Source organism: Diplodia corticola, assembly GCF_001883845.1.
Source record: "Diplodia corticola strain CBS 112549 chromosome Unknown scaffold37, whole genome shotgun sequence".
Taxonomy (NCBI): Eukaryota; Fungi; Ascomycota; class Dothideomycetes; order Botryosphaeriales; family Botryosphaeriaceae; genus Diplodia; species Diplodia corticola.
In genome coordinates, this window is record NW_017971516.1 from 718,786 (window position 1) to 746,755 (window position 27,970).

At 55.9% G+C, this 27,970-nt stretch overlaps 11 protein-coding genes across 11 annotated transcripts; 5 read left to right on the forward strand and 6 right to left on the reverse strand.

The window, feature by feature from the left end:
* Window positions 1-334: 334 nt before the first annotated feature.
* BKCO1_37000215 (geranylgeranyl pyrophosphate synthase) lies at window positions 335-2,581 on the reverse strand (the record flags this gene model as incomplete). Its single annotated transcript, XM_020275103.1, has 3 exons — window positions 335-1,901; window positions 1,957-2,251; window positions 2,299-2,581. 3 exons carry the CDS (start codon window positions 2,579-2,581, stop codon window positions 335-337), a joined length of 2,145 nt encoding a protein of 714 aa, XP_020128736.1.
* An 862-nt stretch (window positions 2,582-3,443) lies between these two features.
* On the reverse strand, window positions 3,444-5,021 carry BKCO1_37000216 (cytochrome p450; the record flags this gene model as incomplete). Its single annotated transcript, XM_020275104.1, has 3 exons — window positions 3,444-3,895; window positions 3,952-4,813; window positions 4,866-5,021. The coding sequence occupies 3 exons, from the start codon at window positions 5,019-5,021 to the stop codon at window positions 3,444-3,446; spliced, it is 1,470 nt and encodes a 489-aa protein (XP_020128735.1).
* Window positions 5,022-5,148: 127 nt separating this feature from the next.
* Window positions 5,149-6,474, reverse strand: BKCO1_37000217 (cytochrome p450; the record flags this gene model as incomplete). Its single annotated transcript, XM_020275105.1, has 1 exon — window positions 5,149-6,474. One exon carries the CDS (start codon window positions 6,472-6,474, stop codon window positions 5,149-5,151), a length of 1,326 nt encoding a protein of 441 aa, XP_020128734.1.
* Window positions 6,475-7,163: 689 nt separating this feature from the next.
* On the forward strand, window positions 7,164-10,450 carry BKCO1_37000218 (short-chain dehydrogenase; the record flags this gene model as incomplete). Its single annotated transcript, XM_020275106.1, has 11 exons — window positions 7,164-7,250; window positions 7,304-7,606; window positions 7,661-7,957; window positions 8,009-8,074; window positions 8,136-8,355; window positions 8,432-8,572; window positions 8,629-8,724; window positions 8,904-9,302; window positions 9,347-9,518; window positions 9,577-9,687; window positions 9,769-10,450. The coding sequence occupies 11 exons, from the start codon at window positions 7,164-7,166 to the stop codon at window positions 10,448-10,450; spliced, it is 2,574 nt and encodes an 857-aa protein (XP_020128743.1).
* An 873-nt stretch (window positions 10,451-11,323) lies between these two features.
* BKCO1_37000219 (tat pathway signal sequence) lies at window positions 11,324-12,261 on the reverse strand (the record flags this gene model as incomplete). The annotated part of the gene is made up of 2 exons (XM_020275107.1): window positions 11,324-11,964; window positions 12,015-12,261. 2 exons carry the CDS (start codon window positions 12,259-12,261, stop codon window positions 11,324-11,326), a joined length of 888 nt encoding a protein of 295 aa, XP_020128742.1.
* A 292-nt stretch (window positions 12,262-12,553) lies between these two features.
* Window positions 12,554-16,354, forward strand: BKCO1_37000220 (isotrichodermin c-15 hydroxylase; the record flags this gene model as incomplete). The annotated part of the gene is made up of 11 exons (XM_020275109.1): window positions 12,554-12,604; window positions 12,662-12,762; window positions 12,810-12,859; window positions 12,909-13,060; window positions 13,120-13,357; window positions 13,417-13,979; window positions 14,050-14,255; window positions 14,327-14,390; window positions 15,104-15,328; window positions 15,382-15,924; window positions 16,001-16,354. 11 exons carry the CDS (start codon window positions 12,554-12,556, stop codon window positions 16,352-16,354), a joined length of 2,547 nt encoding a protein of 848 aa, XP_020128841.1.
* Window positions 16,355-16,768: 414 nt separating this feature from the next.
* Window positions 16,769-18,175, reverse strand: BKCO1_37000221 (alpha-ketoglutarate dependent xanthine dioxygenase; the record flags this gene model as incomplete). Its single annotated transcript, XM_020275110.1, has 4 exons — window positions 16,769-17,116; window positions 17,189-17,734; window positions 17,796-18,020; window positions 18,074-18,175. 4 exons carry the CDS (start codon window positions 18,173-18,175, stop codon window positions 16,769-16,771), a joined length of 1,221 nt encoding a protein of 406 aa, XP_020128842.1.
* A 333-nt stretch (window positions 18,176-18,508) lies between these two features.
* BKCO1_37000222 (trichothecene 3-o-acetyltransferase) lies at window positions 18,509-19,915 on the forward strand (the record flags this gene model as incomplete). The annotated part of the gene is made up of 1 exon (XM_020275111.1): window positions 18,509-19,915. The coding sequence occupies one exon, from the start codon at window positions 18,509-18,511 to the stop codon at window positions 19,913-19,915; it is 1,407 nt and encodes a 468-aa protein (XP_020128839.1).
* Window positions 19,916-20,143: 228 nt separating this feature from the next.
* BKCO1_37000223 (f-box and wd domain protein) lies at window positions 20,144-21,130 on the forward strand (the record flags this gene model as incomplete). Its single annotated transcript, XM_020275112.1, has 1 exon — window positions 20,144-21,130. One exon carries the CDS (start codon window positions 20,144-20,146, stop codon window positions 21,128-21,130), a length of 987 nt encoding a protein of 328 aa, XP_020128840.1.
* A 144-nt stretch (window positions 21,131-21,274) lies between these two features.
* On the reverse strand, window positions 21,275-22,201 carry BKCO1_37000224 (uncharacterized protein; the record flags this gene model as incomplete). The annotated part of the gene is made up of 1 exon (XM_020275113.1): window positions 21,275-22,201. The coding sequence occupies one exon, from the start codon at window positions 22,199-22,201 to the stop codon at window positions 21,275-21,277; it is 927 nt and encodes a 308-aa protein (XP_020128843.1).
* Window positions 22,202-23,402: 1,201 nt separating this feature from the next.
* Window positions 23,403-25,400, forward strand: BKCO1_37000225 (glycoside hydrolase family 71 protein; the record flags this gene model as incomplete). The annotated part of the gene is made up of 7 exons (XM_020275114.1): window positions 23,403-23,513; window positions 23,566-24,133; window positions 24,186-24,214; window positions 24,277-24,381; window positions 24,435-25,084; window positions 25,133-25,266; window positions 25,319-25,400. Coding segments are annotated over 7 exons (1,679 nt in total), but the record flags the coding sequence as incomplete, so codon positions are not given.
* Between the last annotated feature and the right edge of the window lie 2,570 nt (window positions 25,401-27,970).

A 27,970-nucleotide genomic window follows, 5' to 3' on the forward strand; every position in this document is an offset into this window, starting at 1 on the left:
GTCGTTACGGCGCAGCTTAAGAAAGGAATGTGGCTCTGGTAGGTAAAATGGAGGCAAGTGAAAGTCGGAACATGGTCCAGCTGCTACTATATATCATGCTGACGGACAACCCTTGCTCTGGCTTCTCTCGGACCCTAATTTACAGGCCAAGATAAACACCGGAGAGGCTTCACATGCAAAAAAAAAAAAAAAAAATCTGAGCTTTTTTTTTGATGACGTTTGTCATAGCATATGGCAAGAGCAATCAAGGTTCACCGCGTGAAGCGCATAAATTCAAGCATAACAAACTTATGAGTCTTTGAAACATATAGCTAGGATAATCGTTGCAACTCCCTCAGGCACGCACCGCCGCCTCGGTCTTGACGCTAAGCGTGCCGACGAGCAGGCGCAGCATGTGGTTCTCGACACCGACGCGGCGCTCGACGTCGGCAATCTCTGCGAGGAGCTCGTCCTCGGCCTGCCGGAGCCAGTCGAGGGCGGCATCGAACACGCCTGCTTGGTCGAAGAGGCCGACGATGTAGGCCTTGGTGGCGGCGGGCATGGGCGCCGCCGGCTGCTGCTGGCCGTTTCCGCACGAGTGGTTGGCGAAGATGCCCAGGACCTGGGCGGCCAGGTCTGGACGGCGCTCGTGGCAGAGTACGACGAGGAACGACTTCTTGCCCTCGTCGAGGTCCTCGCACTCGCCCTTCTGGCCCGCGTACGCGTCGGACCGCAGGTTGCGGTAGTCGTCGAGCGCCTGGAAGAAGCGGCCGAACAGCTTCCCAAAGCGGTCGAGATCCGGCAGCGGCTGGCTCTTCGTCGAGTCCCGCTGATGGGCCTGTGCCCGCATGAGCTGCGCCACCAGGTCGAACATGGCGCCCGTCTTGCCGTCGACCATGTCGAAGTAGCGCGCACGCGACGGCACCGCGCGTGCGGCCGCCTTCCAATGCAGGTCCCACGCCTGGCCGGCGTGTAAGGCGTGTAAGCTGTCGAGGAAGCTGGTATAGTCGGCGGGCGCGATGCCGGTGGCGGCGACGAGGCGCGCGGCGCGGACGAACATGCTCGTGGCGCTGTTGATGGCCTGGGCGGCGCCAAAGACAACGTGTGCCGCAGGACGGCCGCGCCGCAGCAGGGACCCGTCTTGCACGTCGTCGAGCATCAGCGACGCGTTGTGCAGCAGCGTCGTTGCCGCCTTGATGGGCTCGATGCGCGCCGGGGGCAGCCCGAACCATTGGTTCAGCGCGTCGATGAGCGTATTTCGCACGCCCTTGGATGGTAGCGATGCGATGTAGGCACACGGTGCTTCGAGAGGGTCGAGGTCTTGGGTGGCGGCGTCGGCTGGGCTAGGCGTGTCCCAGGTCTCGGTGTCCAAGGCAGAGTCTCGTCTGGCCGGCGGCCCGATGGGCTTGGGCTTGCTGTCGTCCTTCGACTTGCCGTCGGCCAAAAGGATTATCGGCAGCTCAGTCGTCTTGAGCTCGGGGCCGTCGAGCACTTTGGCGTTGACCTCGGTCTGGTGCTGCCAGGCGTGGTGTCGAGGGCAGTTGGCGCACCAGTAATGGTTGCCGGCAACCACCAGGCCACATACCTCGATGAACAAGTGCACGTGGGCGGGCAGGTTTGGATTCTCCTTGATATAAGTCTCTTTTTGGGCCAAGTAGTCCTGCTCGTAGTCGACGATCAACTGCTTCACCGCTTGCCGTGCTTCGTCGATGCTGAGTCCCCGAGTTCGCCTGAGGAGGTCGATGGAATTGACTATGCGGGCTCCCGTATGCGTCGCGCTGTGATACTCGCGATCCCAGCTGAAGTAGTCGTTGGTGAGCACCAAGGCCGCTTCTGCAGGCTCGAATATGGGACGGAGCAACTCCAACTCGTTATCCGGAAGGTTCAAGCCCATTCCAAATTGACACATCAGCCAGAACGGCCTGGGACCATTGTCAGTCATGATGCGGGGCAAAGAGGCGGCTTTTGTGCACTTACTCCATCCCCCCATTCAGCATGCGGAACTCCAGGTACTTTTCCATCGACTCGACCTTGTCGAAATCAGGCTTCTCCATGACATCCAGCCACTTCTCCCGATATGACTGGAGCATGCGGAGGCCCATGTCGCGGTCCAAGGCCAGAATGTCCAGCATGATCTTGCTGACCAGAGACTTCATCTTCCTCTGCTTCATGGCACCATCTGCAACGTCGTCGACGGCTTCTGGCTGGAGAGCATCGCTGAAGTGCTGATGGTCTCGGACAGCCTCTTCGAGATCCATGTCCTCGCAGGCATCTGGCAGTTCTGTCAGATAGCAATTCGCCGCAGCGACTGGGTCATACTACCATCGTGGATATTCCCAATGCTCGCGAGGTATGTGATGCTGAAGAGCCGCTCTTCGAAGGATTCGGGGAAGATGAAGGCACCCCAGTTCCCCACCGGGGACATTGCCGATCCGGACTTGCGCTCCCAGCCGTCGCCGACGTGTTGGTTCCAGTCGCGCAAAGACTGGATGGTGGCGGCGTCGGCAATGTCATTTCGACGATGGATGCGAATCGGCAGCGACGTAAAGGCTCCAGTGCGGCGCGCTTCCTGAGCGTCAACAGGTCCAGAAAAAGTCCACATGCTCAAAGATGGTGAAGTATACGAGTGCTCTTCAGTGCAAAATACTTTCAAGAAAACTGGTTTACGGGAACTATCTAATATACACAACCTCTCCAGCTTTCTTGCTGGAGCTCGCCTCGACCCGCTGCTGTCAATGCTTCCTTGTCACCGACAAATCCGCCGAGAGGCACTACCAGGTAAACGCCTCTGATCGATGTCTGTACGTCTTCTGTAGCATGAATAGCGTGCAACAGCATCCCTCGGCACTGGATGGGCTCGCTGGGCTGGGAGACGACGGCGAGTAAGAGGCAGAGAAATGCTACGCATTGGTAATGGGGGATAAGCGATGCGTGCGGCAAATGTTACCCCCGCCTTGAAGTGGTATTTCCAGCTAAGCTCAAATTACCAGATGGAGACAAGGTGGCCGGGACTGGCGAGGAGTGACAGCAGGCATCGGCCCTATTTCCCGTTTGGGAACACGAGGCATGTCTCGGAGATTCAAGCCTATGCTTAAGCTAAAGAGTGATATACGATTCCGACCCAATTTTACCCAACGTCGATCACTAGATGGCCGCGATAAGGAAACGAAAACGGCCCAACGCCACTGGATACCTAGATGATTTTAGTGTTGGCGTAACTTCAACTCCAGGGTTCGCTATATCCCATTGGCTGCTCCTTATACGCACGCACACGTCATGGTCTTATTGGCTAATAGCCTTAATAGAGCCAAATTTCTAACAAGCTTATCAACCGCACGCTGACAGGAAGTAAACTCGAGTACCTTTGCTATCTGATCAAGCTCATATTGTCTGTGTTTCGGAAATGCGTACGCGGTGCAATGACTTCTTTAATTGACTACTGACAAAGCTAGCGCTAATATGCCTCACAGTCTCGGCTTGAACAAGATAGCCGCACTACGATCCACCGCAACGGTAAACTTGACATACGTGTCCCGGGGCCGGACAGTCCCCTCGGGCAAGGCGACGTCGTAGGCCAGCAGCAGATGGACCAGAATCAGCTTGATCTCGGCGTCGGCGAAGAAGCGGCCGGGGCAGGCGTGCACGCCGTGGCCGAAGGTCAGATTGGAGTCGCCCGTCGTGGTGAATAGCAGGCGGGCATCGGCGTTGTTGCTGTTGGCGTCGTCGGCGGGCGCAGCAGCAGAGCGCAGACGGCTGAACCGCCACGGATCAAAAGCATTGCGGTCAGCCGGGCCGGGTTGGGTCGAGGCATCGAAGTGGGCCAAGTTCTGCGAGAAGCCGACGACGGCACCCGCGGGCAGTGCGGGACGCCCGTCGTCGAGCGGCAGCGGCGCCGTCAAGACACGCCCCACAGCCGCTGGGGTCCGTCAGCGCCATGAGCATACAGGTAAGAGTGCAAGGCGGGGTACGTACTCATGAATATGGGGTGCAGGCGTGCCGACTCGCGCAAGAAGCTGTCCATCTTGACCAGCTTCTTCAGCCGAGCCATGTCCCAGACACCGGGGGCCGTGGCCTCGATCTCCGCGCGTAGCTCCTGGGCGCAGTCTGGGTGAGCTGCCAGGTCGTAGACAGCGTTGGTCAGGGTATGGGCGACCGTGTCGGAGCCGGCGAGGGCGGCGCGGAGCTGGGTGCGGGCAACCATCTGCGGCGTGCGCTGATGGGGGCTGAGGCGAGCCCACACCCAGTCAATCAGCCGCTCCGGCTCGCCAGGACGGACGGCTTGGTTCTGGTGGTGGTCGAGCATCTGTTCGACGGCCCGGCGCCGCTCGCTGATGCCCAGCCGCCGGAACAGAAACGGGGCCGCCAGCGGACGCAGCAGCGGCGCTATGCGGTGGAAGGCGGCAAACGTCATCTTCAGGTCCGTTGAGTACTGCATTGTCGCGGCGATCCAGGCCCCGTCACGCGCCAGCTCGGGCCCGACAAAGGCGGCGGCACTGGAGTGGGCAACGATGCGCTTCATGGCCGGGAAGACGCAGACGGCGGCGTGTTTGGCGCCACCGCCGGCGGAATCCATGACGTCGTCGAAGCCCAAGGCGATGGCTTCCTGCATGCCCGGAATCAGGTCGCGGATGTGGCGCGTAAGGTCGACGCGAATGCCGTCAAAGAGGGCGGGCAGCGGATTGCCCAGGTCCGTGTACTGCCCCAGCCCGCGTCGGTACACGTTCTTGTCGGCGGATGCCTGGGCTTCGGGCAGCGACTTGACCCGCTCGACCATTCGGTGTGGCAGGATCACCATGGGCGGGTCGTCTGGGATCACGTACGGGTCGTCTGGGTACTGCGGCGGGGTAGTCAGCTTTTGCCCCATCCGCCTGGGTCGGACATGGAACCTTGCGAGCGCCCTGTTCGAGAGCATTGCGGAAGTCTGTGTCGTCGGGGCGGCCGACGGTTGGCAGGCCGTAATACCTGTCGCGTGCACGCCGCTTCCATGACAGGACAACGAGCGCGGCAAGACCGAGCAGAAGCAGAGGATAGGCTGAGAGCATTTTGGCAAAAGTCACGGTGGGATTGAAGGTCGAGGCAAAGGTGGCGGGCGGCCATTTAAGAATGTCGTCGGCGGATGCATTACCGCGATAGGATGGACTGAGCTAAATACAACTGATGGCGCCACCCTCACTCATTGCGGGCCGCCTCGGTGAGCAGCTCCGTCATGCCGCCCAGCAGCCGTTCCATGCTCTCATCGCTATGGTATGTGGGATTGAAGCTGGCATCCAAGGCCAAGCGTCCGCACGCTGTATAGCAATACACATCGACGACACGCGGCGAGATGTTGCGCATTGCGAACCAGAAATCGCGAATCTGCATCGACTGGCCATGCACACTTATGAACCTTTCCACTTCTCCGATGCCGCTGTACAGGGGAAGTGCCGGGCCATCCATCTCGGCAGCCGCCTTGGGCGGCTTCGTCATTTGCTCCAGCGGCTCGAGCAGCTGCAACACATGGCTCCCATCCTGCCACTCCCTGTACCGAGCCTTCAGCTCCTGCGCCGCCTCCATCAGCTCCCAGATGTTATCGACGACACATGGAACACCGACGAAGTAGGCGCCGGCCGCATGGGACGGACTGCACCAAGGGCGGGCGTTGATGGGCAGCCCTCCACACCAGTGCCTGGTCGGCCGCTCGCCCTCTTCTCGGCTGTGCCTTTCGTCGTGCCTGGCGGCGGCGACGATCAGGGCGGCATGGGTCAAGTGCGTTACGCTGAGCCCCTTGGACTTGGCGGCGCGGCGGACGGCGGCCGTAGCTGCGGCAGACAGCAGGGCACGCCTCCTGCCGAACGGGCCGGGTTGCCCAGCGGATGGCGTGCTAGGGATGCAGACGGCCTCGTTGCGCTTCGCACTCCAGCCGGCAACGAGCTCCTTCGCCCGCTGCCACACGGCCGGGGATGCCGGCGGGATCGCGGCCGCCTCCTCCAGAGCCGGCGACAGTGCGCTAACCTCCTCATCGCCGAGCTCGGGCTCCATTGGCGGCGTGGCGATGAAGCGGCACAGGTCGTTCAGCAAGAGCAGCGCGCCGACGCCGTCGAGGATCCAGTGCGGCCCGCTCAGCACCACCTCGCCGCTACCCGGCAGGACGTGGAGGCAGCACTTGTCCCCTCCACCCAGCCTGGCGGTGGCATAGAGGGCGGCCGCGTCGCCGGTGCCGTACTGGATCCGGAACGTCCCCTGCACCCATTCGTGGGCCCCCGTGCGGTATACGGCGTCGCCGCCCTCGATGGTGGCTGCGATGGATGGGTGGGCGCGGCGTAGCGCTTTCCAAGCCGCTTCGCAGCGCCGAGCGAAGTCGTCGTCGTCGAATGCGTGCTCCAGCCGCAGGGCTGCCGTGATCGTCCCCGGGAAGTGGCCGGGCCGCGTCGTGTCAAGCTGTCGGAGGACCATGCGCTCGCGTACGCCCAACGGGCGACGCCATTCTCCGTGTCGCACCATTTTCCAGCTGCTCATGGTTGATCGTGGACGGGGGACCGTTGTCTGGGTAGCTAATTTCCAAATAAGCAAAAGAAAAAGACGCAGATGCCGGCGCTAGCCAATGAAGACGTGCACAAGAGATGTCGGCCTTTCTTTCGCTTTTTCCGGGCAGATATGTCATTTGACAGCGTCGACATGACTTCGGCCCGCGTCATTGTTTCTACCAAAGTTGTTTCCGACGCCTAACATGCTTATGCCTAACAATGCCAGTCTTTTAGCATCCCCCGAGTGGACCGCGCCAACACTAAATATGACATTTGGCCCAAGGATCCGGTTTTGTTACCCAATAAGGCTAGACGTTAGCACGCATTCCTCTATCGGGAACCACAGATGCCACTAGTGCCGTCCAACAACAAATTAATGCTGGGAGCTGTCGAGCTCCACTCCACAAATAACCCGGACGGTAACTCACGTCGCAATTGTGCTGCCGAAAGATACCCCACCCTACAGGACTCCAGTCCCACCGGCCCTTGCCCCGTATATGCAATGCTGAGGCGGATCGTGTCACGACGAATGCGATGACGCTGCACATCCCTTGGCAGCAGCACCCAGATGGTTTACGGCCTCTGTATCTTATGCCGGGATATACCGGGCGCAACATTTAGAGTAGAGGACGCGCTGTCACCACAATTCTCAACTCTCAACCAATACGAAGCGAGAAGATCATGTCTCTCTCAAGAGTTCTTTCCCAATTCTTTTGGATCGCCCGGCCGTCATTCGAGCCAAGAGACCTCGCCGACCAAACAGGCCGGGTAAGGTTCCATCACCCCCGCGCATGACGAACTGGCGCCTGATTGCTACACAGGTTTGCGTCTTGACCGGAGGCTATAGCGGTATAGGGTTGCAGCTGTGTTGCATGCTCCTGCAAGCGAACATGACCGTCTTCGTCGCAGGCCGCGACACCGAGAAAGCCGAGCGGCAGATACGAGCCGCCATGGCCGAGTTTCCACACTGCCGGGCCCAGCCCCACATCGTTAAGCTTGATCTTGCCGACTTGGATGACGTGAGGAGGGCTGCCTCGGACATCTTGGCTGCAACAGATCGGGTGGATGTGCTAGTCAACAACGCTGGCGTGTACTCTACCACTTCTATCGGGCTTACCGCACAGGTAGCTAGCCTCCCCTGCCCCACATGTGGAAAGTCGATTGACGCAGAATGCCAGGGCCATGAGCTTCACATGGGGGTCAACTGCCTCGGTCCACATCTGCTCACCCAGCTTCTCCTGCCAAGGATGAAAGAGACGGCGGCCAAAGCGCCCAAGGATTCAGTCCGCATCCTGTGGGCTGCTTCTATCGCCGTCGACACCCTTGCTTCCGAAGCCGGCGTCGACTTCGACCAGACCGGCCGCCCTGCCATTTCCGAGGACAGGCGCGCCGACTACGGCCAGAGCAAGGCTGCAAATGTCTTCCTGGCGCACGAGACAGGTAAACAGTGCGCTGAGAGCGGCATCATCAGTCTGGTATGGGCCCATGCATCCTGCTCGCTCCCGTTGCTCATTGGTTACCCACAGCCATTCAATCCAGGCAATTGCGATTCGGAGATTCACCGTGGCATTCGTGAACAAGTGCTTGGTATCGTGAGTCTTGCCCACCCCCGTTTGTACAACCCAGGGCTGATGTATGGTTTTCTTTCACCAGCTTCGCTGGACAATCCTCTACCATCCCAAAATGGGTGCGCTGACAGAGCTCTACGCCGGTTGGTCTCCTGATATTACCAATGAAGATGGTCCAACATACATCATCCCATGGGGACGCCGAGGCTCCCTGAAGCCCTCTATGCAAAGGTCAATGGCCGATGCTTTGGATGGTGGCACCGGAACCTCCCAGAAGTTCTGGCAATGGTGTATGACCCAGGTCGGTTCGTACATGGGAGGATTGTAGTCCCGACCCCGCACCAATCCCATGACACGTTGGATCCTTGGGCTCGTAATTAGTCATTCTCAATAACCTTTTCCATATAAGTGGGCTCCTCAAGGAACCTTTGTATCAAACCATCCTCGAGAATTATCATGACTGCCCCGGTGATTGTCGTATCTCGCCAGCAGCTTCAACAACTGCCGGTCGTGCTGCTGCTCGTACGTGCCGGAGCACGCCCTCACACAGCTTTGCATTCGCTGACGATAGTTCCCAGTCCACCTTCATTTCTCTACTCCTCTTAGCATGCTACAACCTACTCTTTCACCCGCTGAGGCGCGTGCCCGGACCTTTGCTAGCCCGATGCTCGCCAGTAAGGTCCTCTTCGCCCATGGCATGCGGTTCGGCTAGTCACAGTGTAACGCAGATCTGGGTAATGCGAACCATCTACGCAAAAGAGTGGAACAAACGCATCTACACTCTTCATGAGAAATACGGCAAGAGAAGTCATTGTTGCACAGTCAGGAACACGAAACTGATAGCGCCGTCCAGGACCTGTTGTTCGGATCGCTCCCAATGAACTCTCGTTTGCAACAGTCGAGGCACACGACGACATTCACACCCCGCGCGGGTCCCAAAGCCTCCTCAAGGCAGACACGATCGAAAGTATCATGGGAGACATCGTGTGGCCTGCCAAGAATCTACTTACCACGCACCAGCCGGCCGAGCACAAGCGGTTGCGCAACGCACTCGCCCCAGCCTTCACAGCCTCGGCGCTTGTCGAGCAGGAAGCCATACAGCAGGCTCACGTTGACCGCATGATCCACCGAGTGTGCCATGAACTGAAGAGCCACGCCTCGCCATTGGACCTGACTGAGCACTTGTCTCGCTGTGTATGGGACATAGTGGGCGAGCTATCATTTGGCGAGTCTCTATCAGTGGATCAAAAAAGTAGTGTTCCCGCCATCTGCACCACTACTACGCTGACCGGACAGATGCCTTTGAATCTCTCAAGGTCGGATTCTGCAGACTTGCGCCGATTCTCGAGCTGGTGCAATACATAATCGGTATGCCTGTGGTCGGCACCGTAACGAAAGTCGCCATCCAGGTTGCAGGCCATGGTTTCCGGATCCCAAACACCATCATCACAAAGAGCAAGATTGGAGAGTGCGTCCGCTCCCTCCGCCAAACCGCACAGGAGAAAACTTGCTGATAACCACCAAAGATACGTCGACCGCCAATATGTCCGCAAGAACTTCCTCACGGCCATCATGTCCGCGCAGACAAAATGCCTCCTCTCCAACACCGAGCTCCTCAGCAACTCTGCCCTCCTCGTGTATGTCTTTCCCCACACCTTTGCCACCCAACGCCCGGCAAAACTGCTAACATGGTCCCGTTCTCATCGGGCGGCCAACAGCATGGTCGGCTACGACACAACAGCGACATCCCTCGCGGCCATCTTCCACCTCCTCTTGCGCCACCCTGCCTCGCTCGCACGCCTGCAACACGAGCTTCGCGCTGCCTACGCCCGGCCCGCCGATATCACGGCCCACTCGACCAAAGCCCTGCCTTTCCTCAACGGCTGCATCCAGGAAGCCATGCGGCTGTTCCCGCCGGCGAATGGCAAGGGCACGACGCGTAAGACGCCTCCTAGTAGGGTCCCCACCGTCGTCGACGGCGTGACGGTCCCGAGCGGCACCGTCGTGTCGGCGGACATGTACACGATTCAGCGCAACCCGGTCTACTGGGCGCGGCCGCACGAATTTCGGCCGGAGCGCTGGTTGGCGGCGGGTGCTGCTGGGGCTGGTGTCGGCAGCCTTGATGGTGACGATGGAGGAGCAGGAGTGCACGGGGAGGACCTCTCCGCGTTCGAGAACGACAGGCGGGCGGCACACCGGCCGTTCCTGGTGGGCCCCCGCGTCTGCGTCGGCCGCTTCGTCGCCACGCAGGCGATGCGGCTGATCGTCGCCCACACCGTCTGGCGCTTCGACATGCAGCGCCCGGCCGGCGACGAATTCGACTGGACGCGCGATGCCGAGAGCTCGTATCTATGGCTGGGGTACCGGGTGCAAGCCAATATCGCGGTGAAGAGTGGGTAGCAAGCTCCAGAATCCAATCGTAGTCTCTCACCCTGCTGGCGTTTGCATGTGATTCGACCGAGTGAAGAAGAGTCATGCCTAATTATTGATGCCGTCTCCCCACGCGACGCGGCCCCAACCTTATTTTCGCCAGTCAGATTCATGTACCCTTTAGCCCCTGCTCCTGTAAGCGAACGGAGAATTGGCAGCCGCATGCCAAGGCAAAGGCCTTGTCGTTTTGATTGCATGAGTCGGGCAGATATGCGTAATATGCGAATGCATTATTCCCTTCACAGGACGTGATGCATGCTACGGGCCGAGGGGTGTCAAACGTTAGCGTGGGTTTGACTCTAACCATCTTTTGGTTGAAAATGCTCAACCGATGACGTGTATATCTAACCGCAAATGGAAATTCCGACGTCCCTTAGTCAATATGCGTCAGACCAGATGCTTAACACGCTTAATTCAAGTTCTACTTCTCGCTTCTTCTCTGACTCGCTGTGGTCGTTCGGCCTATGGTTTCTAGCTCTTCGCTTACTTTCGAAGCGCTGATGGGTGGATGACGTGATAAAAGTCTTAGCATCACCAAGTAGCTGGTCTGATTAGTTCTGCATTCCGAGTGGGCACTCATAGTGGCAACCCATGAGCTTGAGATAGGGCCAGTGACGTTGATTCCAATGTGAGAGAAAGCGCAGGGGATGTTTTAGATTCTGACCCAAGTCGCTCCGTCTACTAGAGAGCGTCAAGGCTGAGGCTAGCTACATGGTAAACGCAATGTGCGATGTGCTCGGCACTTGGACAAATCATGCTTAAACCTAAACACAAGCGCCCCAACCACCCCCGCACACTTCGCCTCAACCGTCCGTCTCAAGCTCCCGTAAGCTCCCGGTTCCACTACTGAGCTGCCGCGGGGTCTCGACCCTGCATGATCTCGCGGATTTCATACGGAATGGGCACCGACTTGGCGCCCGGGGGCTTGCTGACTTGGCGGGGCTCGACGCCGTTGTCGGTAAGCTCGGCGTAGCGGACATGCAGCGTGTCGAAATCGACGCACTTGCTCCAGATGTTGGTGTCTGCAATGGGCATGGGCAGGTCGTCCATCCAGCGCCAGAGGTAGACGCCTAGATCGGCGTGGCACGTCAGCTGGTCCATCAGCACGTGGATGCAGTGCGCCGTGTGCGGCCCGTTGAAGTTGTCGTCCGTGCCGTTGGGGTAGTAGTAGTCGCGGTGGATCTGCTTGCGCAGCCAGTCGAGGCAGTGGATGTGGTGGAAGACGGCCACGCTGGCCATGTACTGGTCGTCGTCTCCGTCGTCGTGGTGGTGACCGGGCATCTTGACCGCCACGTCGGCGTCCTTGCGCAGCTTGTCGACGCTGGCTTTGGAGACGGGGAAAACATGCTCCCCCATCATGCGGTTCCACGCCTCGTCGGTTGCTTCGCTCGGCGGAGCCTTCCAGATGGTCGGCCCGCCGTCGCCGTACTGCGCTTTGCTCATCACGTCCACCGTTGGCACATCAAAGTGGTCAAAAAGCGGTGCTGACGCCCAGCATTAGTCGATCCAGCAACGCCCAGCGTCTTTGACTTACTGTAGAACGTGCTGCCCTTCGAGCCACTGCATCCCTTCTTGTGACTAAAGTATAGAGCACCCAGTGAGAAGTGGAACATGACAATGTTGCATGCGACAAAAAGCCACTTGCACAAAGTCCGGCGCCGCTGCTTGTTCGGCGGCGTGAGGACGGCGTCGCCGAGGAAAGGTTGAGCCTGTTCGTCCGCCTGGCCGTCTGCTGAAGAGTCGTGCGAGACACGTTCGTAACCGCGTTCCTTGGAAGACATGGTGGGAGTGCGGAATCCGTGCATAATAGAGAAAGTTTGCAAGAGTGGTGCGACGCTGAGCTCCGAGGGCCGATTTTGGGACTTATATATCCACGGTCGACATGACATACGCACTAGTGCAATCATGTCGGCACGGCGATGCGCGACAGACGTTATCCGCCCCCTGCAAGTTGACGTCTTCGGGCTCCGACGCTATCCGCAAGGTGAACCTACCCGAGAGGGATTATAAAGGCGTCCACTTTCGCGTTTTAAGCAGTCTATTCTCGAGCTGCAAAATACGTCGACTGAGAAAATGTTTGCTTTCAATATCCCAGTTGTTGTGCTCTTGGGCCTGGGTTTTTATGTATAATGACCAGAACTGTCGCGTACAGGCTGGGAAACTGCTGACTCTAATTCACAGGCCGTGGCCAAGGTCGTGCACGCCCTCTTTCTGCACCCTCTCGCGAAAATCCCTGGCCCACCTCTTGCAGCACTCTGCGATTACTGGGTGTCTTTGCATTGGTACAGAAAGCAAGCTCCAGCAAAATCAAACGCTAATCTTGCTTCAGGATCAAGGGGACATGGCCATGGGACGTGGAAGCATTGCACCAGAAATACGGCAAGAGACGTCGGCCTGTGGGATTCCGCTCGCGCTGACAAACGGACAGGGCCGGTCGTTCGCATCGCGCCAAACGAGCTTTCTTTCTGCGGCGTAGAGTCCATCAAAGATATCTACGGTACTCTGAACGTGGCTGCTCCCAACTTCTTCCCCAAATCAGGCACCTTTTACACGCAATCCGACACAACCGTTTCATCAGTGGTAATATATTGCAATGGCATATTTCAATCGGTGCGTTCGCATGCTAAGCCGGAAAACAGGGCACCGAAGTGGACCCCGCGAAGCACCAGGCGACCCGCCGGTCGATTGCCCCGGGATTCAGCGCACCGACGCTCAAGGCACAGAGTCATATCGTCATCGGATACGTGAACATGCTTGTAGAGCAGATCCGCAAACGAGAGGGGACGCCCCTGAACATGACCGACTGGTACATGTGGCTTGCTTTCGATGTCATCACCGATCTGAGCTTCGGAGAGTCGCTGGGAAACGTGAAGGACGGTGAGTTCGCAGGCGCCAGTACATTGGAATGGTACTGATGTCGGAATGGGCAAATGCAGGCGAGGCAGACCCATGGCTTGCAATGCTCGCCGGCAGCGGCCCCGCTGTGGCCGTTGGATTCGTGCTGCGGCGACGTCACCCCGTGGTTGTCAACCTGGCCCGCTGGCTGCTCACGAATGAGAAGAGCAAGCAGATGCGCGCGTTGCACCTGGAAAAGGCCCGCGGAATGGCGCAGAAGCGGCTAGCCAAGGTGGGCAGCGACGAAGGTGGCCGCGCCGACATCTTCAGCCATCTGCTGAGCGCCAAAGGGACGACAGTGGAATCCGAATGGCTGTCGATTCAAGGCTCGACGCTGGTGGCGGCTGGGACTGAGACGACCTCAACCTTCTTATCCGCACTAACCTTCTATCTGCTTACGCACCCGGACAAGCTACGCGTGCTTCAGGAAGAGGTGCGTGCCTCATTCGCCCGCCGGGAGGACATCAATGCCGAGAGCGTCAAGCCCCTGCGTTATCTGCAGGCTGTCATAGAAGAGGGACTGCGTATCTTTGCGCCTGCACCATTTGGCCTGCCACGTGTGTCACCCGGTGCAACAGTCGATGGCGTGTGGGTGCCCAAAGGCGTAAGTTTGACATGTCCATCTCATCCCGTCCGCCTTGCCCCTCGCTGAAAGCCTCTTCCTGCAATAAAAGACGATAGTGGCCACGGCCGCCCACGTTACTTCCCGCGATCCACGCTACTTTCTCGAGCCTGACCAGTTCCATCCGGAGCGGTGGCTGCCTTCGTCCTACCCGTTGTTCGATCCGCGGTTTGGTGGCGACAAGAAAGAGGCCTCCAAGCCATTCTCCATCGGCCCGCGGTCTTGCATTGGCATGCAGCTCAGCTACATGGAAATACGGTACGTAACCACCTCATCCCTGGGCAGTATCGAGTTGCGACGTCCGTGCTGACCGCTTCCCCTCCAACCAGTTTGTGTATTGCGAACCTTGTCTGGGCCTTCGACTGGGCCCAGTCTGACAAGAACGAGCATTTTGTACGGGACGCGAAGCTGCTGGGATTGTGGAAGCCGGCGCCGTTTCATGTTACCTTTACCATGTCCGCTTGTGCTTTGCGGGAGGTTAACAGCTGCGGCTAAGAATCATTCTTGCCGGGTGCACTGGAAGCGTGAAGCGCTTGCAATCTCACATGGTAGCCAATTAGGGTTAGTAAAGTAGTGTGTCATGAAGATGCCTACGTTCGAGCCGCTCTCCGTGACATGTCGAAAGAATGGCGATATTAGATTTACACGCTGCTTTCCGTATTAGTATCCGCGTTAATGATGCTTATTTCGAGCTATCGCTTATGTACGTGGCCCGCATCGGCAGGGATCGATATCAGTATACCAAACTGGATTTAGAGTCATCTACCGGATAAGAAGCATTTTAAGCGTAAGAAAGATCGAAAATGCCTGCAATGAGTTGTGACTACGCATGACACGGGTGGTCAGTTCTACCTAGGTAAGAGGTGTTTCGTCCTTGCAACCGAGCCAACCCCCATGCTTGATAATCTCTACATCGTTCTCTGACCTCCGTATGACTGCTTTTATGACCCTCTACCGGCGGTAGATGCGACCTCACTAAGACTCCCAGAGTACCGGATTTCATCGAAGATGGAGATTCAACTAGTTGAGCATCCGTCATGGAAAAAGTGCAATGTGAATCCCTCCCACCCTTCTAATATGACTTTGAGCTGAGATCTCTTGCACAGATCGGGGCTGAAGTGCGGGGAGTTGACCTCAACGACATCAGCGACAGCGACATAGAGACCCTGCGAGAAGCTATCTGGGAACACAAGGTCATCGTCATCAAGAATCAACACCACCTCGATCCGGCAAACCAGGTTTCTCTAGCCCGAAGGCTTGATCCAACCTCAGCGGTGCGGGATCATGCAGACTGGATTGCCAACATCCACCCAGAGCCCGAAAAGCTGCTTGTAAGGCACCGCATTTCTCCCTCACCTTCTCCATGACTAAGCCACAACAATAGAAGATGCTCCCGATCCGCTCAGTTCCCGGACAGGAGCTCGTCCACATCATCGGTAAAGGGTACGTGGACTCGCACTACCACATCCAGAACGAGACGCTTCGCGGCGGCTCGCACGACTTCCATGCGAAGCCGTACTCGCGCGACGAGTTCGAGCAGCACGGCCGCACGCGCTTCCACACTTGGCACATGGACGCGCCGTTTTACCGACAGCAGCCGGCGCACTTCACTCTACTACGCGCCATACGGCTGCCCCGCGGCCCAGACCTGACAGTGCATTGGGACGACGGCAGCGGCTCGACGCTCAAGGTGAGGCCGGGCGCTACGGCCTTTGTTAGCACAGCACAGCTGTACGAGGAGTGCCTGACGGACGACGAAAAGGCCCGTTTCGAGCGCTCGTACGTCGAATACCGTCCTTTCTGGTACCTGTGGGCCAGCAGAGCCCGCGGCCAGGCAAACGGTATCGGGCTGGTGAGCGAAGGGCGCGAGTTGTCCGATGAGGAGATGGGTGAGATTGGTGAGCCGCGTGCTGAGTTCAGACAGAGGGTATGTATGTCCCCGTTCCTGCTCCGTCTCCGGATTTCCTATGGAATCTTTACTCATTGTCATCACTACCATGCAGCACCCCATGGTTTGGGTGAATCCGTCGACAAAGCAGAAACACCTGCAAGTCCATCCCGATGCGGCTCAGAAGCTCGTGCTCTGGAAGGGATCATCGGAAGAGCCGGAAGTGATTGAAGATGTAGAAAAGGTCAGGCGATTCATCATTGACATCTACAGCCGCATCGTTAAGCCCGAGTACGTCTTTGCCGAAGGCCCAGCAGAGGAGGGCGATGTTGTGGTCTGGGACAACTGTGGGGCAATGCACACACGCGTTGATTACCCAGCCCATTATGGCACCAGGCTCATGCATCAAGTTTTCTTGAACTCGAAAACTGCGCCGATTGGGCCTGTGAACGTGGCATCAATGGCGTAGAATGGCTATGTAGCTTCAAAGCATACTTTTCTGTAACGATCTCGGTTTACGACAGCAAAATTGACTTGTCAACTCCTCGTTTACCGCAGTTGCTTTCCGAGATAGTGTCAATTAAACTGAATGTGCACCCATCAATAATGGAGAAGGAGTTGGTAATGGAGGTAAATAGATTCTTGGTCGTATGTCCCTTCTGTAGCACACTCGAAGATTATGCAATTACGGCACTCTAGAGCAGCAAAGCAGGACATCCTCGAATTCTGCTAATCAACGATGTCTCAAACTATGATATAGTAGTGAAACCAGACAAACTTTCTTAGGCAGTAGCTTAAAGTTGAAACAAGACTCGATTGACAATTTACATTTCTCTCCCAAGTTTATCACAGCACAACATTGACCGGACAGTCATATCACCCCTTACGAAAAGACCGGCGCAGGCCCGACGGGAGGGGACAGAGAATGCATGTACATCTGGTGAAGCGCCTTTGTTCCGTAGTGGTCGGGAAAGTCGATGCGCGAGTGCAAGCAGGCACGGTTATCGAAGATGACGAGATCGCCCTCCTCGGCCGGTGCCACGGCGGCAACATACTCAGGCGTAATGACACGCCCCTGCAGCTTTCGGAGAAATTGACGGATTTCCTTTACGTCGTCGACGATGCAAGGAGCCTCGCTTGGGCTGGAGCGCAAGTAGAGCTTGCTGACAGCTGCATTCTGGATTTGGAGCGCCTTCTCCTTGGTCAGGGGGTTGACCCACACCATCGGATACTAGAGAATAAGAAGCAAAATTATGTCAGTTGGAGAGCTTCGGCCAGCCTGGGCATAGGTGGAAGAACTGACCGTCTTGCAGCGTTGAGGGTCGGGAGCGCCGTACCGCTGCATCTGTTCAGGAGATGCCTCACGGCCCTCATTGACGAACCCCAGACCGTCGGTATGAATACGGCAGTCCTTTGTCCAGGAAAAATGGAAAGGCTTATACTCGACCCACGAGTTGTCGGCCATTTGGCGTTCCTCGGGGCTCAGCAGGTCGTACATCTGCACGCAGCTGACGAAAGCCGTGACGCCGGGCTTAACCTGCATGCTGCGGCCGGTGCCGTCGTCCCAGCAGACGGTCATGTCGGGCCCGCGAGGTAGCTTGGCCGCCCACATAGTGGTGAACCAGGCCGGCTCCAGATGGTACAGCGGCGCGTCCATGTGCCAGCCCTGGAAGCGCGTACGACCCTCATTGTTCATCGCCGCCGCCGACGGCTCATCGGCGTGGCTGTTTAGGTGCGTCCGGCCCCGGATGGTCTGGTTTTTCAGGCCGAAGTGGTCCGGGCCTAGCGGGCCTTTGCCAATGACGTGCACCAGAGGGGCGGTCGGGATTGACCAGAGCGGGACCCACGCCTGTGATTTTGATGATTCAGTCTTCGGTGCGTCTCTGAAGTGGGCGGAGAAAGCAACTCACGCCTATTTGCTTCGTGTTGGAATGCTGGCAGAGAAGCCAATCGTCGTGTGTGATCATTGGCGCATGTGGATCCAGGGCCTTTACGAGCTTCTCTTGGGATTCCGGGAGAAATCCCTTCTGGTTTTTCACCACGACCACTTTGTGCTCCCAGACGGCGCGCCGCAGTTGTTGCATCTGCTCGTCGGACAGGTTGTTTGCATCAACCCCAGTGACCGTGGCACCAAACTATGGACAGTCAGCTTGCGTTGATCCATGTGAGAGGTCGAGGCGTTTCCGACGTTACACCTGCTCCCCTCCAAATGCTGGAACTTCTCGATGTTGAGCATGTTCGTAGCGGGCTCGCCTTTGGCGACTTCTGCGGTAATTGTGGTAGTGCTCATGTTGGATTAGAGTAGCAAGCGCGGAGACTTGGTGATGGAATGAGATGAGCGCGTGCAGGTAGTTGAAATAACCCGATTTGAGCTTAAGGTTCCGTTCGGATGCCAAATAAAGCCCAGGGTCCCACCTCCGCTCCAAGCCACTTTAAAAACCTAGCTTAATTTACGCTTATGAGGTTTGTTTCCGCTAAATATGCATGTTCTCGGGTTGAAGAGTGTCAGGCATCTACTCGGCTCTCAAGCCGAGGTCTCTCTTGAAGACACGAGACGGATACTGAAAGATGGCAAGCCCTGCTGCATCTTCGCAGTTGGTATTTATCGCTCAACACAACGGAAATGGCAAAGTTCGTAAGATTCTCGACACTTGACCAAAGTCTGAGTCCAATCTACGTCTCTGTCTTCTTCTGCTTTGCTTTCCCCGACAGTTCCAAGAAATCGGCAGCACTTTCATGTCTCGGGGCCAGCCTTCAGCGCGTATTCGCCGAACAACCGCACTTGTCAGGCACCGTTTCCATAACGCGGAAGAGAATTGAGTACGACACCACGATACCAGTAGACGTGGTCGCATCAGGCCATCTCGTGGCCAAGGTCGTTGACCATGTCACCTACGACCAACTCGCAGCGAGACGCTTTCCTTCCGACCTGTTGCCGCGCGACATGTTTGCACCGAAGCCACACTCGGTGGGCTCTGACGACCCATGTATGCAAGTGCTGCTGCTGCAAGCCAACTTCATCCCAGGCGGGCTGGTACTGAGCGTGACATACCAACACAACGCCATGGACGGCAGCAGCGCCGCTGACGTTTGCCGCAAGCTCGCTGCCTACACGCGCGCATTCAGCAGTGGTCTGCTAGGGACCTATCAGCCGTCCGACCCTCAACCCGACCTGGTGCCACCCGCGGTGCTGTGTGCGTCGTCGTCCAGTGACACGGCGCCCACCATCGACGCTCCCGAGTACGACTTCAACAACACGCCCATCGACCTGGGCGCAGCCACCGCCACAGCACGCGTTCTCCGTTTCCCCGCTGAGGCGGTACGCCAGCTGAAGCGCCGAGTAACGGAGCAGCTAGCACGGCGGCCGGGCGGGGCGCCATGGGTATCGACGGTCGACTGCCTGAGCGCACTGCTCTGGGTCGGCGTCCTACGCAGCCGCGCGGCGCGCCTTGCAGCCGATGACATTGTCCGCTTCTCCACAGCCGTCGACGTGCGTACGCGCCTGGGTCCCGAGCTGCTCCCTCCTACCGCCTTCGTGGGCTACGGGGTGCTCCTCGCCATGGCCCAACTACCACTATCGTCGTTCCCCGATCACCTCCCGCATTCGCATCTCCCGCTCCCGCTCTCGGTTGCCAACGTCGCCCACGCCGCCCGCGCCATCCGCCACGCTGTGGCCGCCGTCGACGCCGACTACGTGCGGGCCCGCGTCACCCTCATCGCCGCCCTGCCCGATCCCTCGGCCGCCGCCATGGCCGCCCTGCGTGCCGTTGACATCGCCCGTACGGGACTCTTCTTGACGTCGTGGGCCACCTTCGCTGCTGACGCCGTCTTTGACATCCCCGGCCTACAGCCCGGTGGCCCGCGCCGTGCTGACGCTGTGTGCCGGCCCAGCGGTGCCGCAGTTGGTGCCGCAAATCTTCTACCGCGTGTTCGCGATACGGAGGATGATGCGGACTGGGAGGCTTTATTGCATTTGTCAAGGGATGACATGGAAAGATTTATAGATGAGGATTTACTTTTACTCCCCTGAAAGAGATGTAGATTAATGACGCCGAATGCATTAATTCCGCCAGTCATGACTGTATTAGCCGGAGCCGTTAAGCCTACCCTAGTGGAAACGCTGTTGCTAGTACTTGCCACCGCTATTATTATTACTGGTGCTCGCCGTTACTAAACAACCAATCGGCCCGTGAAGCTTCGCATCAGGCGATACCTGCTTGTCCTCGGCCACAACCTCAACAACAGCGCAGCGCTCGCCATGTCCGCCATCACCCTCCACCACGGGATCAGCTTCCCGCACCCCTCTCACGCGTCGGAGGCGCACACGGCCGACATCTACTCGATAGCCGTGTCATCGCGCCACCTCATCAGCTGCAGCAGAGACCGCAGCATCCGCATCTGGAACCTCGACGGCGACGGCCAACAACGGCTGGCGCACCCGGCCCTGCGCGGCGAGCACGCGTCGTCGGTGCTCTGTTGCAGCGTGCACGAGGAGAGCGACCGCTTCGCCAGCTCCGACGTTGACGGCATCGTCGCCGTGTGGAGGCTGTCGACGGCGGAGCTGGTGGGCCGGTGGAAGGCGCACGCGGATTCGGTGCTGGGGCTGGCGCTGGGGGCCAAGGTGCTGGTCACGGGCGGCAAGGACGGGGCGGTCAAGGTTTGGAACGTCGAGAGGACGGTCGCCGGGGAGGAACCGCCGTTCGGGCTGCTGGGCAGCATGGGGGCGGCCGTGAACGCCGTGGTGCTGTCCAAGGACGAGAGCGACGTGTTTGCCGGGGCGGGGAACGGAGCGCTTCGGCACTGGCATCTGGCGGGAGAGACGAAAGGCCGGGACTTCGATGGTCGCCGGCGCGGCATCTGCTCGCTTTCGCTGGCACGCGACGGGAAACGCGTGTTTTCCGGGCACTCGGGCGGCAGGGTGGGAATCTTCGACGTCGAGCGGGCCACCGAGCTGGTTTCCTTCGACGCTCACGCCACCAGCATGGCGAGATCGGTACAGGCGGGCGCGGTGGGCGGAAGGGAGGACCTGGTTGTCTCGGGCTCGTATGATGGCACGGTCAAGATCTGGATGGAGCAGGCGAGCGGCAGGTGGGAGCTGGTGTCCGTCATGAGCCTCCAACAGGAGTTCGACGCCGGCGACAATCGAGTGCTTTCCGTCGCATTCAACCAAAATGTCGTCTTTTACTGCGGCCAAAGCCCGTACGTCTTCGCACGCCGCATAGAGGCATCGGAGGGGATGAGGTGAGCCATGGCCAATACATCAGCTGCTCAACGACTTTGCGCGTCATGCCTACCCGGCGGATAGGATGGACCACAGTCCAGCGCTCGGCTGCAACGTCGTCTCACAATAACTCAATTCCATCGTCGTTGTTCTTCTTTATCGTTAACCTCAAAGGAAATACCCATCATCATCCGTCTTCTGAAACAACACATCCCGATCCGGTGCAATGACCCCTTCCCTCACGTGCTCTTCCATCACAACCTTCCGCCATGCGTCCACGGTCTCGAAGTACTCGCCTCCACACTCTCTAATAACCCTACACCTCTCCTCCATCGTGCGCGCCGCCCTCACCCTCGCGATTCGCCTCAACTCCTCCCGCCGCTCCCTCCTCCGCTCGCGACACTTCGTCATCCGCGCCTCGCGATCCACACCAGATGGCCCACGCTGTTCGTCCTCGCGCCAGCGCTCCTCCCGCCGCCTATCCCGCTCCTGCTGCCTCTCGGCCCACCGATCGCGATAGGCCCAAACGCCGCCTTCCTCCAGCGCCCCTCCCGCCCCAACGACCCCCTCGAACCCCACCGCCACAAGGTCCACCGTCCGCAGCCCGGCCTGGGCGGGCTCGTCCGCGGACCGCGCCCTCAGCAGCTCCGCCCTCCGCAGCTCCGCCTCGCCTTCCTTCCACCACTGCGCCCCCAGCAAGCGCATCCGCTCGCAAAACGCCTCCTCGTCGTCCTCTCCGCCCGGTCCCGACAGCGGCGGTATCTCGTCGGCCGGGATGGCGGGCAGGCCGAGGAACTCGAGGTCGGCGGGCGCGGCGTTGGCGAGGACGAGGACGCCGCCGCGTGGGCAGCGCGGCGGGTACCCGTAGACGTGCGGGCGCGGGGTCAGGGCGAGGCGCATGGGCGGCGGCGGGCGGATGAGGGAATGCCTCGGGAACAGCTCGATGTCATCGAGGTCCGAGTCGACGTCGTCGAAATAGGAGGGTTGGTAGTCCGGGTCGGCGTCGGGGGGGTTATAGAAGATGTGGGTGTCGATGTTTTCGGGGCTGGGAGCCGGCTGGGAGGAGCCGGGGAGGAGGCGGTTGAGTAGAAACATTGCGGGATGAGTGGAGGAAAGAGATGGAGGTGATTTGGTTGGATAATAGGAGATGAGGAGTGGTGAGAGTGGATGGTGGATGGCTGGTGGTGCTTTTATGCCTGGCTGGCGCTGGCTGGGAGGTGAAGAGAAGCGTTGGTCGGTGCTGCTGTGCCGCGGGGCTGGACTGATCTCAAGACGCATGCCACGCGAGAAGGATCCGACACGCCCCGTGCGGCGCGTGCAACGGCGAGGGTTTAATTTCAATACGTCAGATTTGCCCCACCGCAGGCGGCAAAGCAATCGAGCCATTCGTGCTGCCACGATAGAAAATACTACCCTTGTACGGCCCCACCCGCTGCGCCGCAGCCCGGACACGAAGGATACTTCGCGCCAGGTCGGCCGGGAGCGCCGCAGGCTGCAACCTTGTCACATCTTCCGCAGCATCATAGCGCTTACATGACGCATTTTCTTCGTGCAACATCAAACGTCACATCCATTTCCAGAAAAGTGGTCCTGTACGTATCGAGAAAGAATACCTGTCAGGATCTCTACATGTCTACGAAGAGTGTGAACACCAAAGCATGGCCTCGCTAAAACTACCATCGCTTAATTTCAGAGTGGCAACTGTTGAGGAGCATCAAAGAGTGAAAGAAGACTTTGTTATTCTATGAACGGGCATGAGCTGATATATATATGTACACCAAGGAGGCTCGTCATGTGACCTGGACACGTGACGTTATTCAGGTGACTTCAACAGCAACACCAGCATTCCGCGCCGCAACTGCTCTCCGTCCGTAGCTTGGCGAGCACGCCACGTAATTTCTGCAAGCGCCTGATATGGGAAAAACAACACCAGGAATCCTTCTCACGACTGTGCCTCTTGCAACCACAAGCCTGGGATTTGGCTAGAACTATCGTGGACTACCAACTTCGGCAAACAGAGACAAAGAGGCATAGTCGTGAAGAATTTTTCACTGTACTGAGTCTGTGGTATCCACTGTTGGACAAGAATGAGGCTTCATCAGTCTCGACGGTGGAGCAGCCTGGTGTTGGTGGTGTTGCTGCCTTGGCGGAACCCGCCGGCCGTCACTCGGATGTCCGTCAGGTCAGTGATCATGGAGGATTGTAGTAGCATTCGAGCAGGAGCATAAAAGGCGATGCTACAACCGTTGGTATTGGCCTCAAGCACACATTCTCTCATCCATCACTCCTCACCATCATGGCTTTCAATCGCGGCTTCCTGGCCGCCTTGGTCTCTTTTCTTGTCCTCACCACCGCAAACTTCGGAGCAGCCAAGGCCCTAACCAAGGGTGTTTTTGCCCACTACATGGTAGACACATTGCTTCTTCCAACTGCTGAAGGCGTCACTGACACATTCTCAGGTTGGAACCGTGTACGAAGAGCATGCTCACCAAGACATCAAAGATGCTTCGGCCATGGGTCTTGACGGATTCGCTTTGAACATTGGCGACCCCTCCCAAAACTTCGTACGCCAGACGTTAAACTACATGTTCGACCACGCCCGCGACAACTACCCCGGCTTCAAACTCTTCATCAGCATGGATCTATGGGCCGCGGGCTCCGCCAAGAAAGGCTTGGATGACTTCGACGACCTCCTCAGGGACTACATGGGTCATGCCGCTTACTACAAAGGCCCGAATGGGTATCCCTTTATCAGCTCATTTGCCGACGGCGGTCTCCACAACACCACATGGATGGACTGGAGGAACAAGTGGGCCAACGAAATTTACTTCGTTCCTGATTTTGACGGCTCAAAAGGCTACTACCTGTCCGACCCTGGCTGGTGGGAGTACTGGGGAGACGTTGTCGATGGCATCTTCAGCTGGGAATCCACTTGGCCGCTGCGGGGCCACACTGACACATCTTCTTGGAAGAACGAGTCATGGGTGAGGGAGGGCGCGTTCTCGAACGAACAGGCGTACATGATGGGTAAGACATCCGTCTAATTGCAGTTCTCATCGGCTAACATTCGGCTACCCAGGCTTAAGCATGCTGCAGTACAAGAACTCGGTAGGTCTTACGGGCCATCGCTTCGACTTGAGCCTCTGGGACTGACCACGTGCTTGATTTAGTACGATACGAATCTCTACCGAGCCGGCGAAGACAATCTCTCCTGGAGACTTTTCAACCTTCAACAAATGCGTCCGGCGCCGGAGTACATTCAGATACTTACATGGGTGAGAGCTCTCGCAGAGCGACGGCTTCACCCTGATGACTGACTTGATCCTAGAATGATGGCCCCGAAAGCCATTACATCGGCAACATCTGGCCGGAGCAGAACAACGAGACCGACCCAACCAGATATGCCACCCAAGCGGATTTCCCCCACAACGGCATTCGTCCCTTGCTGTCCTCCTTCATCAGCTCTTACAAGGCTGGAAAAGAAATCATGGAGCCTCCGACTGGTGAAGATGCAGTTGGTGCGCTATGGTACAAGTCCATCCACTCGAGCACCGTGTGCCCCGACACCGACGCCCTCATCAGCAAGAAACCGGATGGCTACTCGGCCGCCTCCGATGTGCTCACATGGGCCGTCATCGTCAGCTCCATCGGAGGACCCTACAGCATTCGCGGCTTCAGTGGCGGGCAAGAACTCCAGACGTTCTACCTCACCGCCGGCTACAACTTCGGCACCTTTTCCTCGCTGCAAGAAGGTGACCAACGCATGGAGCTCCTCGACGCCAGCGGAAATGTCGTCATGGTGGCATCGGGCGGCCGCTGCGTCACTTCGACCTGCCCGGACGGCATCTACAACCTCAATCCGCAGATCCTCGAGCTCACCATGGACACATCGGAGAAGACGTGCAGCGAGCCTATCACTGACATGTACCCGCCCATATCCGCGGCCGCAACCTGGGGAACGAGGTTGTTTGGTTTCAAGTATGTCCTTCCGTGCTCCGCATCTTCGTGATTACTGACTCCTTGTAGCAAGTGCACACCGGGGATGAAGAGTGATATCCAGCGGGCGTACGACGACTTCCACAGGTTGACCGACCAGAACGGTGTGGGTGACAAGATTGACTGGACCAGCGTCGCCGCGCTCGAGTTTTTGGCGCCTCCCGGTACGAAACCAAGTCTCCATTCCTGAACTGTTTCAGTCTGACCATCGCATAGTGGAGAATGAGAGGCAGCAAGCGCAAATCCAAGACGTGTTTACCAAAGCCTCCACAATCTACCCGGGGTTCTATTTCAACCCGTGGCAGAATTATATAAAGGTCGGAGCACCGTGTTTTTCTTCCCCTCCTCTATTAGTCTAACCCGAAGTAGGTTCGCTACGATAATCTAGCGGATGCGTGCCCTTGCCTTCGGGACGGGTATAGTACTATATATTAAAGTTACCTAAATAACGTTACGTATTTAAGTTATATAACGAGCCTTCTTAGTATATATATATATATTAGCTTATACCCGTTTATAGAATAACTAAGTCTTTTTTTACTCTTTAATACTTCTTAATAGATTATAAGCCTGGATTACGTACTTAGCTATTACTAAGTTATCTTAGTAGCTAAACCGCCTCTATAAGTATTAAGTATTAAAAGAAGATACGCTAATATTAAGCGAAAACGTTATCTCGGTCTACCGTATATACTTTTTAAGACCGAATACTAAGAAGTAAAAGATTAAAGAGCGAAGACGAGCTTTAATTATATAAACTACTCTAAACTTTAAAGATTATACTAACTAGCGAAATCGTTTTCGTTATATAGCGTAGATAAGTTATTATAAAAATCTATAGCCGCGTCTTATATACGCTTTATATACGAGATTTATAGAAGTTACGTACTAGTTACGTAACTCTTACTTAGCTATATATAAAAGCCCTTTAGCCTATAGACGAAGGCCGAATTTCTAAAGAATTCGTCTATTAATTATAAGTTCTCTTCTTATATCTATCTTAAGCTTTTTATTCGTATTTTATATTTTATATTCGAATTCTTCTCTTTAAATAGCCGGTTTAGAATATCTTCTAAGCGGACCCCTCTTTTTATACGCGACGCGTATACGTCGCGTACTAAAAACGCTATAGTCGTATAAGACTTCTTAACTAGATTAAACTATTCGACTTCTAGCGAATTAAACGATAACGCCGACGAGGTATTTCTAATATCTACCGCTATAAAAGAACCCCTCTTTATAACGATTACGCCCGAAGACGTTATTACGAATCTAAAGACTAAAATCTATAGACTTTCTATAGTAATTCCGATTTCCTCGGCTTAAATTATCGAATTAAACGCTTTAATTAAGGGTTTATAGAAACGTATTAAAATACTCTCTTAGCTAAGCGTATCTAAAACGTATACTTCTTATATATATCTCGACTTTAAAGCGCGAAAGGCGATTTAGCGAGAAAAGAATATTTTTAAACTATAAACCGCGACCTAATACTATTTCGATAAGTAGATTAACGAGTTAAATAATAAGTTTAATATACTTAATCTATAAGACTAAAATACTAAAAAGTAGACCCGCTAGGCCCTCTAGGACCTCGCGAAGTATAAAGTAATCGCCTAATACGTCTACTAACGCCTAGATAAATTTATAATCTAAGAGAAGCTTCTCTTTAAGAAGTTTAAAGTAATCGTTTAAAATTAAGTAAGAAATTCTATCTTACGGCGGTACGAGAATACGGTTATATTCTATCGCTTTCTAATAAAGCCTAGTACGTCGTATTAAAAGTACCGCGCCCGTATAAAAAGTCTATATAAATAGCTTCTATACGCGGTAGCTAATAAGAATCTTCTTATTAACCTCTTCTTTACGAATCTTCTAGAGGTCTATCGTAAAGAACTTCTTAAATACCCTATAATAAAGACTATTTAAAGGGTTAAGAAACTCTACGACTTAATTATTAGTCTTAAATAAACGCTTAGCTTAGTTAAGATAGCGTAAACGGAGAAATAATAGCGCTAGAATATAGACTATAAACGCTCGCGTTCGGCTTACTCTATTAATAGTAGGCGAGGTCGGTCGAGAAACTCGAGCCGATATAAGCTATCTTACTAAGAAGACTTCTAGAAGTCGACTTATAAATAAGACGTAGGCGCTTCGTATATAAAGCGTAACTTAGGCTTTTACTAGTTTAATAAAAATCTAGCTAGTAACTAACCTCCTTCTAGAGCTAATAGCTCGAAAAACGATAAGACCTTAGAAAAAGAATAATTCTAGTAGCGGCTCTAAGCCGTCTATCTCTAAAACTAGTCGACTAAGGCTTAACTAGACGAATCGTTATAAACGTTCTTCTAGAGTCGCCGAAAGGGCTAGTAGTCTTAAAGACTCTCTTAGATTTAGAAAGCGATATAAATCTTATTAGATAAGATTTAGTAAGTATTTATAAGGTATAAGACACGAATAGAAAGCTTAAGATAGATATAAGAAGAGGGCTTATAATTAATAGACGAATTCTTAAGGAATTCGGCCTTCGCCCGTAGGCCGAAGGGCTTTTATATATAGCTAAGCGAGAGTTACGTAACTAGTACGTAACTTCTATAGATCTCGTATATAAAACGTATACGGGACGCGGCTATAGATTCTTATACTACTCCTTCTACTATAGAGGTCGACTACGACCCCGTAAAGAATAAAAAAACTCGAGAACCTTATATACCTTCTACGAGGAAAATCTTTCTTATTAGAAAGAAAAAAGCTCGTAGCTAGAGTCGTTAAGAAAATTTCTAGGCGTAGAAGCCGTAGTCTATATCCCTTAGAATATCCGCTTTTATTTATATTATAAGTAGGTGCGCGGAGTATACTTAACGCGTA